Source organism: Rhineura floridana, chromosome 19, assembly GCF_030035675.1.
Source record: "Rhineura floridana isolate rRhiFlo1 chromosome 19, rRhiFlo1.hap2, whole genome shotgun sequence".
NCBI classification, from domain to species: domain Eukaryota; kingdom Metazoa; phylum Chordata; class Lepidosauria; order Squamata; family Rhineuridae; genus Rhineura; species Rhineura floridana.
The window spans coordinates 23,747,831-23,762,809 of record NC_084498.1 but is presented as its reverse complement, the minus strand read 5'-3'; the positions used below and the strand labels follow the sequence as shown (position 1 = coordinate 23,762,809).

The 14,979-nt window shown below is 46.9% G+C and overlaps 2 protein-coding genes across 7 annotated transcripts in view; one reads left to right on the top strand and one right to left on the bottom strand.

Moving 5' to 3' along the window:
• The window catches only part of DTX1 (deltex E3 ubiquitin ligase 1), a 50,992-nt gene extending 41,510 nt beyond the window's left edge, over nt 1-9,482 (top strand). For both annotated transcript variants that reach the window (XM_061603340.1, XM_061603341.1), the window contains exons 9-10: nt 301-390; nt 1,269-9,482. In XM_061603340.1, the coding sequence (XP_061459324.1) occupies nt 301-390; nt 1,269-1,484 (306 nt within the window). In that variant the 3' untranslated portion in view covers nt 1,485-9,482. The remainder of the gene's footprint in view (nt 1-300; nt 391-1,268) is intronic.
• A 621-nt stretch (nt 9,483-10,103) lies between these two features.
• RASAL1 (RAS protein activator like 1) overlaps nt 10,104-14,979 on the bottom strand; it is a 64,579-nt gene continuing 59,703 nt past the window's right edge. For 3 of the 5 annotated variants that reach the window (XM_061603336.1, XM_061603334.1, XM_061603335.1), the window contains exon 21: nt 10,104-13,634. In XM_061603336.1, coding sequence (XP_061459320.1) covers nt 13,553-13,634 — 82 coding nt within the window. In that variant the 3' untranslated portion in view covers nt 10,104-13,552. The remainder of the gene's footprint in view (nt 13,635-14,979) is intronic. The other 2 variants (XM_061603337.1, XM_061603338.1) reach the window with 1 other exon arrangement.

Genomic DNA, 14,979 nt, shown 5'->3' with positions numbered 1-14,979 from the left:
ATGAGCAGGTGCTATGTAAACATGTTTATGAATAAATAAACACAAGCAAAATGGTGGACACCAGTTAAATTGCAGACACCAGAGTGAAATGGACTTCCAAGAACAGGCAGGCATCAGTGCCATTGCCTTGGCAGTTGCCCTCAGGCGGGCGCATGCTGATGCCAGGCCCAGGCAGACTCAAACTATGTCGGTAATTTCTAGTGCTCAGAAGCCCCCTGATGCCTTGGAAGGACTGTGTGTTGTCCTTGGCTCACAACCTTTGCTGGCACAGCATCTAACTATGACCTCTTGCTTCACCAGGGGCCAGAGCACCCAAATCCTGGGAAAAAGTTTACTGCGCGAGGCTTCCCCCGTCACTGTTATCTTCCTAACAACGAGAAAGGCAGAAAGGTAGGTGGATCCTTTCACTGCCCTTGTGGCAGCTTGAATTTGCAGGGCGGGGTGCAACTCACTACAGAGGGGGATGTTTCCACCAAATCCAGCTCAGCCTCACACTGGGCTTCTGGGATTTTGCTTTTTTCTCATGTGAAGGTGTTTCCTAATATCCTCTTAAGCCAAAGCCCTCAAGGCCTGTCTCTGTGTTTTCGAGTTTATCTCTGGAGCCTTGAGGACTAGAAGCTTATCAGTTATTATTTTTTCCCCTAAGGGTGAAATCCTCAGGACGCCTAATCTCAGAAACTGCTGAATGGAGTCATGGATATTTGATCCAAAGGCAGGCCCTGGTAGTACCGCTGTTCGGACAGCAGAATGAGAGGAGAGGGTTAAAAATACTTGTAAGCTGAGGTGCCAGTCTTGATTAACCCCCCCCCCCACAACTGATATAACTTTTTTTTAAAATGCATACATGCTTTTAGTGCCAGGTGGTAATTTGTATTGGCATATATGGCATCAGAGTGTAGAAACAAATAGTCTGGTAAAAGACTAGTAGTTGAAAGAATCAAGAAACTCAGGGTTTATTACTACTGGGAAATAAAGTCATTCTGTCCACAGGCATACCTGTGGCTATCACAGAGCCATGATGCTTCCACTCACAGGCACTATCTCTGACTAACTAGAAAGGAAGAGGAAGGAAGTAAAGCCTGAGGGGGGGAAACCAACAAGTAAGATACTAAAAAAGGAGTCAGTGAGGGAAGAATAGGTTGCCTTTCTGTCTATCAACTGCCCAACCGGTTCAGGTTCCTTGCTGCAAGTGTTGGTGCTTTACTCCCAAGAGTTTGGCCACCTCTGTTTCATAGCGGGCTTTCTATTCCTTGCCTTCTCTCGCCCAGATCTTGAAACTCCTGATCATGGCATGGGAACGCCGGCTCATCTTTACCATTGGGACGTCCAACACGACGGGAGAATCCGACACCGTGGTGTGGAATGAGATCCACCACAAGACCGAATTTGGGTCTAACCTCACCGGGCACGGGTACCCTGACCCAAACTACCTGGACAACGTCCTGGCAGAACTGATGGCCCAGGGGGTCTCGGAAGCCAACTGAGGAGGCGTCGCTGAGCTCTCCCTCGTGTCTCCCGCCACCCACACTTTTGTCACGTGCCGCGTGAAAGCACGAACACTGCCTGAGTCCGTCTGTCTGTGCGTGTGCGTGTGTGCGCATCTCTGTTGATCAGCTCTCCACCAGCATTCAGGATAAACCTGCCTCTCGCGTTGCTTCTGTAGCCTTGACTTCTCATGATCTTCACACGGCAATGTCAAGTGTGGCTGAAGGAGGCTGTGGGACACTCCTCTGGGGCCAGGATCGCCTAGATCATCTCTAATTTCTCCCCTACTGGAAGGCCAGCAGGAAGACCACACACAGCTGCGCAAGTGAGCAAGCGATGCAAACACTCTGCGTTTCTTTTCTTTTTACATATAATGTATGCACACACACCCCTATATATTCTTGGCAGTCTGCAATATTCCTCTCATCCCGACTGTATATGCGTGCACATGAGACACTCTGTATTACGTATCTGCCACTCTGTAACAGGATCGTATGTAACAGAGGAGATCTATGAAGCCGAGTGTACAAGGGTTGGCCCTCCTGCTTCTCTGCCCCTGCTTTCTCTCTTGGTTCTGCTCCTCCTTTTTCTTCACTCCCCTCCGCATGGGAGCTCTGAAGGGAATACTCCACACTGTCCCCCCTCCCTCAGACCTATACACACGCCTTCTCCTGCTCTGTTCATGTTCAGCGAGGACTTTTTTTTTTAGAGTAGAAAAAGAATTAAGCAAAGGAAGAATTGACCGAGGTGTATAAAATGATGCAGGGTGCAGGGAAAGTCAAAGGAGAGAGGATGTTTTTTTTTTCCCCTCTCATAATAGTAGAACCTGGGTCCATCCATGTTGGGAGATTCAGAACAGGTGAAAGGAAGTCAAACGGCACGTCGTAAAACCACAGAATTAGCTTCCTTCCCGCTCTTGTCCCCATCCCCGTGAGCGGCTTTGCAGCCTTGGATCGCTCAGGCCCCCATCCCACCCCCAAGTTTGCAACTTGAATTGCTCTTTCTGCAGATCCAGCAGAAATGGGAGGGTTCAAGAGAAGGCAATGTGCCCGTCAGGGCTGGATTCACCAATATGCTCCATAATCTGCAGAGTAAGGTCCCTGCTGTCTGGGGCGTTCCCAGGCACAGTGTGTGCTGATCCTGCTGTAAACTCATTCCACATTCTTGCTGCTCATAACTCATGCCTGCTCTTTATTGAAAGACAAAGAAAAGGGAGCTGTGGCGTTTTTTGTTTCTTGGTTTGTTTGTTTCCCCCCCCCCCACTTTCCCTGCAAGGCAGATCTGCGCTGCGGCAGAGCTCACTGTGTGCGATAGTGTCAGCCGATAACATGAATGGGTCCACCCAAAGTCTCCCTATTGGGAAAGGGCCGTAGCTCAGTGATAAGACCATCTGCCTCGTATGCAGATGGACCCAGGTTCAATCCCCAGCAGCATCTCCAGCAGGGCTGGGAGAGACTCCCTGCCTGAAACCCTGGAGAGCAGCTGCCGGTCAGTGTAGACATTACTGAGCTAGTTGGACCAATGGTCTGACTCAATACAGCGAAGGGCCGTAGCTTAGTGGCAGGGCATCTGCCTTGCGCGCAGAAGGCCTCAGGTTCAATCCCCGGCATCTCGAGTTAGGGCTAACCTTAGAGAGCTGCTGCCAGTCAGTGTAGACATTACTGCGCTAGATGTACCAATGGTCTGACTCAGTATAAGTCAGCTTCCTCTGTTCCTCACCCCTGCTAAGTGCCTGGTGTCATTATGTAGCCTGGGACCCACCTCTGAAACATTTATTGTGGATGGCGAAGGGTGGGGGAAAGAAATTTGGTTTGGTGAACGTTAGCGTAACAAATCCACGCTTCTTGAAACAGTATGCACACCGGAAGGCTGCTATCCTTTCAAATTCACCATTCTCCAAAGTTTGCAATGCAGTTCCCCAACCCAAAAAAATGTGTACAGAAGTGTGAGTAGGAAGGGGAAGTTGGCAGAAAAATGCACCCATTAGTGAAAGTCACATGCTAAAATGCATTGTTTTAGGCAACATTGCTTGCAAAAAAAATTGCAAGGGATAATTGCCTTTAAAAATGTCCATTAGAAGGAATGCACACTAAAATGCTCATGAGCTTTCTTTTAATTGAACTGTGGGGTACTAGAGTTAAAACTGGAAAAATAAGAAGCCAAACTGAACAGATTTCTCCATCCCTAGAATGGAGTTCCCAAAGTTCAGTCCCACTGTCAGTTTGAGACAAAAATACTTCCCAGGGTGCAACTACAGATGTAAAAAGGCATTGTTTTCTACTCCACCCAGTATTCATCATATGCAGCTCTGTTTCCATTCTGCTGCAGTTCATCTTCTACCAAAAACAATGTTATTTCTTCACTGTCCGCTGCGGCAAAATGATGTACCTTCCGTAATGTACGCAAGTCATTACGCTCATAATTCATTCCATCCCATTACATAATTCATTACCTAAATTATGCTGCCATTATATTATTCCAGCCCCTTGTTGGCAGTGCAAAGGCCACACAGTGCAAATGTGGGGGCAGGGAGCATAACCAATTATACATCATTTGCAGACTGAAAGCGACAGCAGCAGCGAATACTGATTTCCATACCGGACATGGGATAAGCAAACAAACATGGGCAATTTCCACGTCCCATTCCATTTTCGTTCGGATTCTCTGACATCCCTACTTGCAACCTGGAGATTTGTGCTGCATCTTTAAAACCACATACACAGAGAGAGAGCAAGTTTTCCTGCCTGTTCTTTTCCTGCTCCTGCTGTGCTGTACACCTGGAGTGATTACCTCACTCCACATCAAAATTGCTATTTCTAGTGCTATGACAACCCCCCACTCTGCCCCAGCTGGTCTCATTTGATGTAGGGGAATCAGCATGGCTTGATCTCATCATCATCATCATCTTATACTAAAGAAATCTCAAGGCGACTCACAACGAGAAAAAAAGTGCAATCATCCATCCATTCATTCATCATTGGCGCTCAGTCATGTCTTGAGTAAGATTGTCTTCCAAAATAAGGTCTTTAATGGTGACTGTGGAGGCCAATTCTAGATCCACACAGCCTCCCACAGTGAGGGCCTAGGTTTCCAGATGGAAGACAGTCGCAATGAGGATTTGCTTGACATGCCTTCCGCTTAGCTCGTTTGTCCCTTTCACCCTGTACTCGTGCTTCTTCAAAGTCCGTAGCACCTTTGACAATAGCCGTCCTCCAAATGAGACGCTCATGGGCCAAAACTTCCCAGTTCTCGATGCTCATGTTCCTTTTTTTCCAATTATCTTTAAGAACATCTTTAAACCTCTTTTGCTGTCCACCGACATTCCATTATCCATCCTTAAGTTGGGAGTAAAGTAGCTGCTTTGAAATATGGTAATCGAGAGCCAGTGTGGTGTAGTGGTTAAGGTGTTGGACTACGACTTGGGAGACCTGGGTTTGAATCCCCACACAGCTGTAAAGCTCACTGGGAGACCTTGGGCCAGTCACTGCCTCTCAGCCTCACAGGGAGGCAATGGTTAAGCCCCCTCTGAATACCACTTACCATGAAAACCCTATTCGTAGGGTCACCATAAGTCGGGATCGACTTGAAGGCAGTCCATTTCCATTTCAATCAGGCATCAGAAGTGCATAAAAGATTAAAACTGGATGAGCATAATAGGTGATCCAAAAATAATTTTCAAGCAATCAAAAAGACCCCCCATCACACACACCCCAACAGTAAAATGATTGCCATAAAACTGTTGGCCAAAAATATCAGAGGGCATCAAGAACAAAATTAACAATCAAAAGTCCAGGAATTGCTGTAGCCCCTGCTTTGCATGCAGAAGGTCCCAGGTTCAACCCCCGGCATCTCCAGGTAGGGCTGGGAGGGACTTCCTGTCTGAAACCTTGGAGAGCTGCTGCCAGTCAGTGTAGACAATGCTGAGCTAGGCAGACCAATGGTCTGACTCAGAATAAGGCAGCCTTGGATGTTCCTAAGGGAAGAGGAGAGTGTCTTGCTCTTGCTGAAAAGAGGGGAGAGCGTTCCATAAATTAGGGCCAGGATTCCCTTTTGGACAACCTCCTGGGGGCCACATTCCAGCAGTAGGTGGGGGCAGAGGCAAAAAGTGGGTGGAGCACTGGATGTGACTCTTGCCTTGCTACTGTAAACTTCATTTCACCATGTAAAAATCAGGGGCCTTGACACATACACACACACGCACCCCTCCCCATCCTTCATCCAAGCAAGCAGGAGGCATTTTCACAGTTTTGAAGACCCATTTCAGCCTGGCAAGAGCCCTTGAGGAGGGTGTGGAGCAGAGTCAGTGAAGGGTGTGGCCAGAGGAGGATGCACACTTGGGAGAGTCATGGAGGCCAGATAGAAAGCCCTGGAGGGCCTCATTCACCCCCCCTTTTGATGAGGATGGAGTAGGGAAGCAGAGCCCCGACATTTTAATCCCCGTTTGCAGATGTGCTAATAGCAGGCAAGTGTGCATGAAAGATAAGATGCACCTGGTCTCCCACGCAAAGGCTTCATCTCTAACTACCTGCACTGACATTTTGAAAAGGTATTCCCAACATTTCCACAAAGGGCAAACTAAAGACAACAAAAATAGCATTCAGCAGGGACAAGTACCAGAAAGTAGGGACTAGGCCTCAAAACATGTCGGACACCTTTTGGAAGACGTGGGCACAGTGCGCATACTGACCAGCAGCCGTCAGAGTCTTGCAGGAGCATGGATGCCGTGACCACAGTTCACCAACCTGGCCCCCTCTCATTTTGGCATTTATTTATTTTTAAAGACTATTTATTGCTTTTCACACACAAAAAAAGTTCTCAAAACTGCTTACATCTCAAAAGACGGCTCAGGAACACGTTTTGATAAAAATCGTTTACAGTCTCAGGAGGGGCAGGCTTTCACAGGTAGACCTATGAAAAACAGGAAGGACCTACCCGTGCAATAAATGGAGGCAGGGGCACTACTGAGAAGGCCCTCACTTGTTGCCACCCTCTGCACATCAGCTGGAGAGGGCACTTGGAAGATGACTACAAAGGATGGCTTATCTGGATGTGTCCAGTTAGTCACACAAGAAGAGGCGTTCTGTGTTGTATTCGGGTCCTGAGCCGCTGTGAACCAGGGCTTAGCATTACAGTAGCCCGCTCTTTTTGCTGTTGTTTAATAGCGAGAATTTGTCCCTGGCGCAAGGGGATCAGCAAGAAGGAGTGCTTCTGAGGACGTGCCAAGTGCCTTTCTCTCTCCACTGGGAAACCGCAGCCTACCCTAGGCACACCCACACGCTGGCAGCTAAGTTGGAAGGGGTTCCAGGGCACAAATTCCAATAAGTAGCCCTCTCCTTTTAGAAATGAATCGCTTGGCGTTAGCACCAGCGTGATCCTCCTTAAGCCAGATGAAGAGGGTAACAGATGCCTTGTGCCCTGTTCCTCCCTCCTCACTGTTTCTCTAACAGGTAGGATCCAGTTTGTTATCAGAAAGCGTTGTTTCGCAGACTTTTGGAGTGCTGAGCTGGCTTTTACATCCCTGAAAGGCTGTCATTTAAAGTGTGTAAGAATCACCCACCTTTGGAGGAGTCCACCTGTTGTGTTACTGGGTGAGTCACTGTTCCAGGCCTGTTGTGTATCTCTGTATTGTGCAACAATCCCTATGGAGAGTCCTGAGGGCCTCACTCAGTTCCCAGGCCTGAGGTTCTTCACACACACCCCATTCTATGGTTTGCTCTTCTTCCCCACCCCATCCGAAGACCCACTTTTGCCCTGTAAAATATGGCTGCTCCTTTTGAACTTGCTGCTCTACCCAACTCTTTCACCCCCTGCAGGATGCCTTGCCCCCTTCTTGACAGCAACAGGCAGCTTTTTTAAATAGTCTGACCTGACCCGGATCCCCAACCAGCTCTTATCCTATGTGGTGTCGGAAGGCTTTGGGTGCATACTAGGGACATGCTAAAACTGCACCCAATTCGGATTTGGTATTGAATTTTCCATCGATTTGCTTATTCTCCATTGCTGAGAAATGGATTTCAATGTAGAGAATTTTCATGGCTATTTTTGAAAACAGACTCTGAAACATCAATTGTAAGGATGATGATTTCTTGATATTTCCTTTTAAAATATTGGTACTGTCTTCAAAATATTGCTCTTTTTAAAGGAAATAGCTAATTTCCTTCAAAATATCGGTATTCCCTTTACAAAGAGCAATATTAATATCAAGATTCTTTTTCAAGTGGAAAAAAACACACATCTGTAAAAGCAGCAGCTAGCGGACTCAAATCGATGCCAGCCTGTTAAGATGACAGAATGCTTTTGTACCGGCACCAGCCAACGGATCCCATCCCTAGTTCATACTGATATAACTCATATTTTCTCAGCGATCTTTCTCAGTTGCAGAGAGCAAGTGGCAAGAATCTCAAGGCAGGTTGGCTGTCCAGAGAAGCCACTATTTGAAGAGCTGCATCGCATACATCTACCACTTCCTAACATGTTGGAGCCTTTTTCTGGGAGACAAAAGTATGGAAGCACCACAATCAGGTACCCGGTATGGACATAAGGTCTGCTGGTGGTATAGGAATATTGTTATGAGCTGTCCAGGGATGATGCTCTCCAGCTGTTTTTGGACTCCAACTCCCATCAATCTCAGCCAGCATGGTCAATGGCAAAGCATGATGGGAGTTGGAGTCCAGCAGCCTCTAGAAGGTGACAGGTTCCCCAACCCAGCTTTAAACATATAAGCAAGATTCAGAACAGCTGCACAGTGCAATAAGCATCGTGCAGTTTGTGCTGAACGGGCAATGAGCACAATATTCTCTGTGGATCGGGATGAGGGAGCAATTTGGCTCACTTCATATTGAAAGCCAAATTTATTAAAAGAGCACTTACCCGAATTTTGCGATGCAGCTCTCAAACCAGGCAATGTTTACAAAAATGCCTATAGATTAGGAGAATGAGTATATTGGTGAGAAGAACGTTCAAAAAATGCATTATATTAAAAGAAATTGCTTGCAAAAAAATGTGTACGTGAGTCTAAACTGCATACAATAATGTATTTATTAGGAGAAATCCTCACTAAAAGGTTGAAGAATTTTAATGAGGGTTTGAAAACAAGAAATCGCAGATTGCTGCAGAAATGTGGGGAACCTAATTTAAGAAAGATGAGAGAAGTGAAACCGACAGATTGTTCCATCCCTAGTCGAAATAGACAGACTGCTGCCTCTCCCCTCTGGAGCAATGAAATTGCGTGTTCTTTGAAGGCAGGACCAGGGCCAGAGCCAGTGAGGGGAGGGAGCACCGCTAAATGAGGGAGACATACTGAGGCTAGATGATCAAGACCAGCCTTCCTCAACCTGGTGCCTTCCAGGTGCTTTGGACTACAACTCCCATCAGCCCCCCCAGCACGGCCATGCAGGCTGATGGGAGCTGTAGTCCAAAACATCTGGAGACCCCACCACATGACCGAGGCTCACAGTACCATTGAGAGGGTTCTTTTCCCCCCCTTACATAACAGACCTTTTCAAGTGTAGGGTTTTTTCTTAACTTGATTTCCCAACACTTGGCAACCACAAAAGTAGAAACCTGTTGCCTGGATCCACCTATTTCCCAGAGTACAGTTCTAGCAGGAGAGGGGACTCTGTGACTTTCCAGCTGTTGTTGAACTTCCCCTCCCATCATCCCTAGGATGACAGCTGTGTGGGACTGATGGACATGGAAGCCCCACGGTCTCTGGAGGGCCACAGGTTCCCCACCTCTGGGTTATTGGGGTGGAGGAGGGTTGAGTTTTAACACCCCAAAATGGAACAGGTTATTGTTTCTGTATCTCCAAGCATGGCTAGCTCTGGCTTGAGCTCCTGAGTGGAGCAAAAGTAGCCATGTCAATAGCATGGCCAGTGGAGGTCCCTGCTCGGAGATCCCAAAGGGCTTGGAAATTTCTTTTGTCTTTTTCTGTCTCTGTTCATGCTCAGCATGTGTTGATGTCTTGACAGATTTATGCAGTAAATGTGGAATCTAAATGCTACCCGTGTGTTGCATTATTTTTTTTAATCTAAAGCACCTTGCTGGATGGACCCATGATTGGCTCCAGGCCACGTAGGGACACAAGAAGGAGCCCTGTTGGATCAGGCCAGTGGCCCATCTAGGTCACCATCTTGTTCTCACAGTGGCCAACAAGATGACCACGGGAAGCCCACAAGCAGAACCTGAGAGCAAGAGCACCCTCCCCTCCTGCAATTTCCAGCAGCTGGTCTTCAGAGGCATGCTGCTTCCGCCAGTGGAGGTAAAACGTAGTCACCACCTTGGTTTCCAGTGCTGGCTGGAAAGATTTATTTATTTATTACATTTATACCCCGCCTTTCTTTTCACGATAGAAACCCAAGGCGGCTTACATATGGTTCCCAGGCGGTCTCCCATCCAGGCACACCTCGTGCCCTCCTGATGTGATGGGAGTTTGAGCCCAGCAACATCTGTGTGTGTGTGTGTGATGGGTTCCCCACTCCGAAAGGTTCACATACTTATCGCTCCCAGTTCCACTTTAAAATCAGCAGAGAATGTAATAAAACGGTATGACGCGTATGTATAGCTCCAATCTGATGGACAACCACACATATACACAGACACAAAGACCATTTCTTCTTTTTATTTTTAATTTGGAATAAATATTTTAAACCCTCCCCAGAGGCTCAGAGAGCAACGACACTTAGAAACAGATAACAAAACACTTAAATATATTGCAGTTTATGTCCACACATTCAAAACCAATTTAAATTGTCCATGGCGGGTGTCAAGATCCTAGGAGTTTAACTGGTTTTCATTGGTAAGATGGGAAATTTAAATTTACTAGAATGGGAAAGGAGCAGAGCCGGATCCTGGTTCAATAGAGCCCCCAGCAAAATGGCATGGAGTCTGTCACCTGTGCCGGGATCTCCCACCCAACCCCCTAATCCCACGTGGGTTTGACTTGGCAGTAACAGCTCAAAAGGTACCCACCATTTCAATTTTCCCATAATGCAATGCTCTGGAGCACTGCTATATCGGGCACTCAGGGCACTGTGGGAAAATCAAAATGGTGGGTGGCTTCTCAACCACTGTTCCCACTAGCCTGCAAGACAGGCGAGAGAGTCAAAGACCAGCCAGTGAGCCTTAATGCAGTGTTTGGGCCCTTGCAACTACCTGAGGATGCCAGGTGATGCCACCAGTCCTGGAAAGAAAACAGAGCAAATACTGACATATTGATTTACATCACTCTCTTCCTCCAAGGAGCTCAGGGTGGTGTGCATGGGTCTCCCCCTTTTTAATCCTCATAACAGCCCTGTGAGGTAGGCTAGGTTGAGCAGGACTGATGCAAAATCTGTTCCCTTCACAGCAGAATGATGGGAATTTGAACTGAGGTTTCTGGGCCCAAAATGTCCTGCGTTCATACCACAATTTTGCCCTGGCATGCTTGCTTTCTCTAACTAGGGATGGGGGGGGAATTCAATTCAGTTTGCATTTCAAGCTGAATTTATCAAATCTGCCCTTTCCAAAACAATATGCAAACCCGAGCACAGCCATCCTTTGAAACGTGCACTTATCTGAATTTTGTGATGAAGATTTCCAACCAAGCAATGTTTACAAAAAACACATATCTGAGGGGAAAGTGTGCACAAAAATGAATATATTGGTTAAAATAACATACAAAAATGCATTATGTTAGGAGAAATGGCTTGCAAATACGTGTATATCAGTCAAAGCTGCATACAAGAATGTGTTGATTAGGGGAAATGCACACTAAAAATGCTGAAGAATTTTCATGAGCTTTTTTTTTTTTAAAGCACAAATTGCTGCAGAGGTGTGGAGAACTGAATGTAAGATTGGAAACACAAGAAACCGAAATCGACAGATCATTCCTTCCCTAGCTCTCGCCAATGCGACTGAGCCTGGCTTGTTGGAAGTATTTGGGCTGCAGAACGATCAGAAACGGCGCAAGATTTCTGGGCAGTTCTCATGTGGTTGAAAAGGAAGGAAAAGGAGATTCATCTCCCAGGGCTTACGGCTTCCCCAAGGGAGACTGTTGTGCAGGTGCAAGGCATGATTTATGGGGCCATTTAGTACTGGTGGGCTATCAGCTTTCAGCAGACGTCCCTGGAGAACTGGGCCTTGGGGCTGCACTCAAAAGTGTGGTTAGTGAGGCTGTTATTTTGTCAGCCCGCAAAAACAAGCCAGAAGTCTGGAAAGACGGCCTTTTCGCTGCCCCAGAGTCCAGCAGATTGCTCCAGCAACAAGCTAGGCCGTAACTCAGTGGTGGAACCGCTGATTTGTATGCGGAAGACCCCAGGTTTAATCCCCAATGGCATCTCCAGGTAAGGTTGGGAAGGTTCCGACTCATGCTAGGGATGGGCGAGAAATTCGATTCAGTTCGCATGTCAAGCTGAATCAAATTTGTGCCACGTCGCAATCCTGGTTTATCAAGATGGGCTGGCAGCCAGCAGGCTGGCCAATACAACACCCTACGCGATGGCCCGCTTACAAACACCTGCTTCCGCTTGCTCATCCTGCGCTGCCCTCAGGGGAGTAGCCTATTTCTGGCCCTTTCGCTAGACTACCCGTGTGAGTCACATCTGCCTGCATTTACAGTAAAGACAGGTGTGACACTTTAAGGATGAGAGGACCCCATCACTGCCCTCATAAGACAGAGAAGGGGGGCAATTTCTTTTTTCACATAACTTTTTTCCAGGGTTCTTTTTTCTTTAATTAATTCTGCACAATTTATTGCAACAGGATAATGGGGCACCTGTGCCCACCAAACTTTATATGCAGCCAGTCACCTGCTTGGCTTCTGAGCGTTTAGTAGGCACTGCCTGAGGCTTTTGAGCCTATCTTTGCAATCATAAGGGTTAGAAACTTGTTCTCTTAAAGCAAGGGGTGGCGAACCTGGAGTCCTCCCGGATGTTGCTGGACTCCAAATTCCACCATCCCTCATTTGAGATGGGGAAGAAATTTGATGCAGTTTGCATTTACAGCCAAACTCTATCAAATTTGCACTTTCCGAAACAATATGAGAACTGAAACTCAGCCATCCTTTGAAATTTGCACTCGTCTAAAATTTGTGATGCAATTCTCCAACCAAACAACGTTTATGCAAATGCATGTACTGGGGAAAAGTGAGCATGAAAATGAATATATTAGCAAAAATAGCATACAAAACTGCATTATATTAGGAGAAAATGCTTGCAAAAATGTGCACATTAGTCAAAACTGCATACAAAAATGTGCTTATTGGGAGAAATTCACACTAAAATGCTGAGGAATTTTCATGAGGATTTAAAAATCGTAAGCTGCTGCACAATTGTGGAAAACTGAATTGAAGATTGGAAAAATGAGAAACTAAGAGAACCAAAGTTGGCGGATCCTTTCATCCCAAGCTCTCACCATTGGTCCTGCTGGCCGGGGCTGATGGGGAGCTGGGAGTCCTAATACATCTCTGGAGGGCCACAGGTTCCCCTTCCTTGCTTTATAAAACCCCAAAAGTGGAGACTCCCAGGATGATAGGCTGGATGCTGCACCCAAGATCACAATTCGTGCTTCTGCAGATTTGCAACACATAAACACACGCACACTCACACTGGCCTAAGAGCACCTCCCTTGTAAGGAGAAAGTGAGCCAAGAGGGCACATTTCAGGAACGACCTGTTATTCTGGATCACAAGCAAGGGGTGAAGATTCATGTAGGGCTGGGGTAACCAACTTGGTGCCCTCCAGATGTTGGACTACAACTCTCACCATCCCTGGTCATTGGCAATCCTGGCTGGGGATGATGAGATTTGGAGTCCAACAGCATCTGATGGGCACCCGATACAGAATGTGGACTGGGTTCATCCAGAAAGCAGCAAGGCATTGGTTTGCCCCCCCCGTCTCTCTCTAATCAAAAACTAATTGTAGACCCTTGCTCCAAAGCTATCTAACTTGCAACACAAGTGAAGGATCCCAGTCCCCTCCCCTAGAGATGTAAACACATCATTACAATACAGAGAAAACACAAGTGGGATCCCACCTAAGGGTGGTGGGGTCCTCTGTCAGTCGCTGCCTTTTCTTCCTCTTCTTGGTGCTCAAAAACATTGTGGGCTTGCTCCAGTTCCTGGACAACTTCTAAGAGGTGGGCAGCTGCTGCCTTCTTCTGACTGCTTGTATCTTGGGGGGCAGAGAAAAGGAGGAGGGGAGAGAAAGAGAAATAAGAGGCAGAAGATTATTCCTGGCTTTGGAGGTGCATACGCTGCCTTTGCCAGAGTCCAGCTGGATCAGGCCACCAATGGCCCATCTTGTCCAGCATCCTGTTCTCACAGTGGCCAACCGGATGCCTATGGGAAGCCCACAAGCAAGTGTTGAGTGCAACAGGACTCTCCCTGTTTATACTCCCCAGTAACTACCTCTGACAATGGAGGGAGAGCACAGCCATCATGACTAGTTGCCACCGGTAGCCTCATGCTCTACAAATTTGTCTAATCCTCTTTTAAAATCGTCCAAGTTGGTGGCCATCGCTCCTTCTAGCAGGAGCAAATTTCATAGTTTAACTACATGCTGTGTGAATTGCAGAGAATTATCGATATTATAATCGCTATTTATTAACGAATCTCCACCAATATCAATCTTTATTCTGAACTCTGTAATGATTGCCTGTTTACATTCCTTTTCAAGGGCACTACAGACAGATTAAGGCAGATAATTAGTCAGTGTCTTCCCTCCTGCAGCTTACAGTCAACACCTCATTCCCCCCTGCTACTTTGGCAGCTACAATCAACACCTCATTGACACCAATCAAAGGGAATGCACATTTGAAGAGCTCACATAGAAAGCAGATCAATAAAACTATCACTCACGCAATCAATGATTTCAAAGCAATTTTTTTTAAAAAAAGAATGTATCGGAAACCAGGTGCAGAGAGTCACTACTTCAACATTCTCTCCGCAAAGATAGAGAATATCAGAAATAATAATTAATCCAATGGCAACTCCAATTACTGCAGAAACTGAGCCCATCGCTAGTGAATATGACTTTCTTTTGTCTGTTCTGAATCTTCCAACATTCAGCTTTGTTGGATGCCCACAAGTTCTGGTATTATTGGGGAGAGGGGATTTCTCTCTGCTTTTTCCACACTATGCATAATCTAATACACCTCTGTCATCCCCCATCCCCCATTACTCACCTCTTCTCACCAGGGAATGTGGCTATGCAAAAGGTTCCTCTTGAGATTCCACATCGCTCAGGGAAGTGGGGAGGATGGAGCATAGCCTCTGCAGTAGTCAGAGGGGGGGTGGGAGCTCGTTGGGACTGGTAGGGCGGAACACAGGGAGCCGAACAGTAGGTGGAGCCAGAGCCAATGATAGGGAGGAGCCAACTAATTCCAGTTTTGGCCCCATCCTCTGCCCTACTGAGTTCTACAAGTTCTTACACTACAACTAAGGGAGAAGGAAGCTGATAGGCAGTGCTACACCCTGGAGTGGTGGTAAGCAAGAGGGCAGGCAAGTGGAGGTGGGCA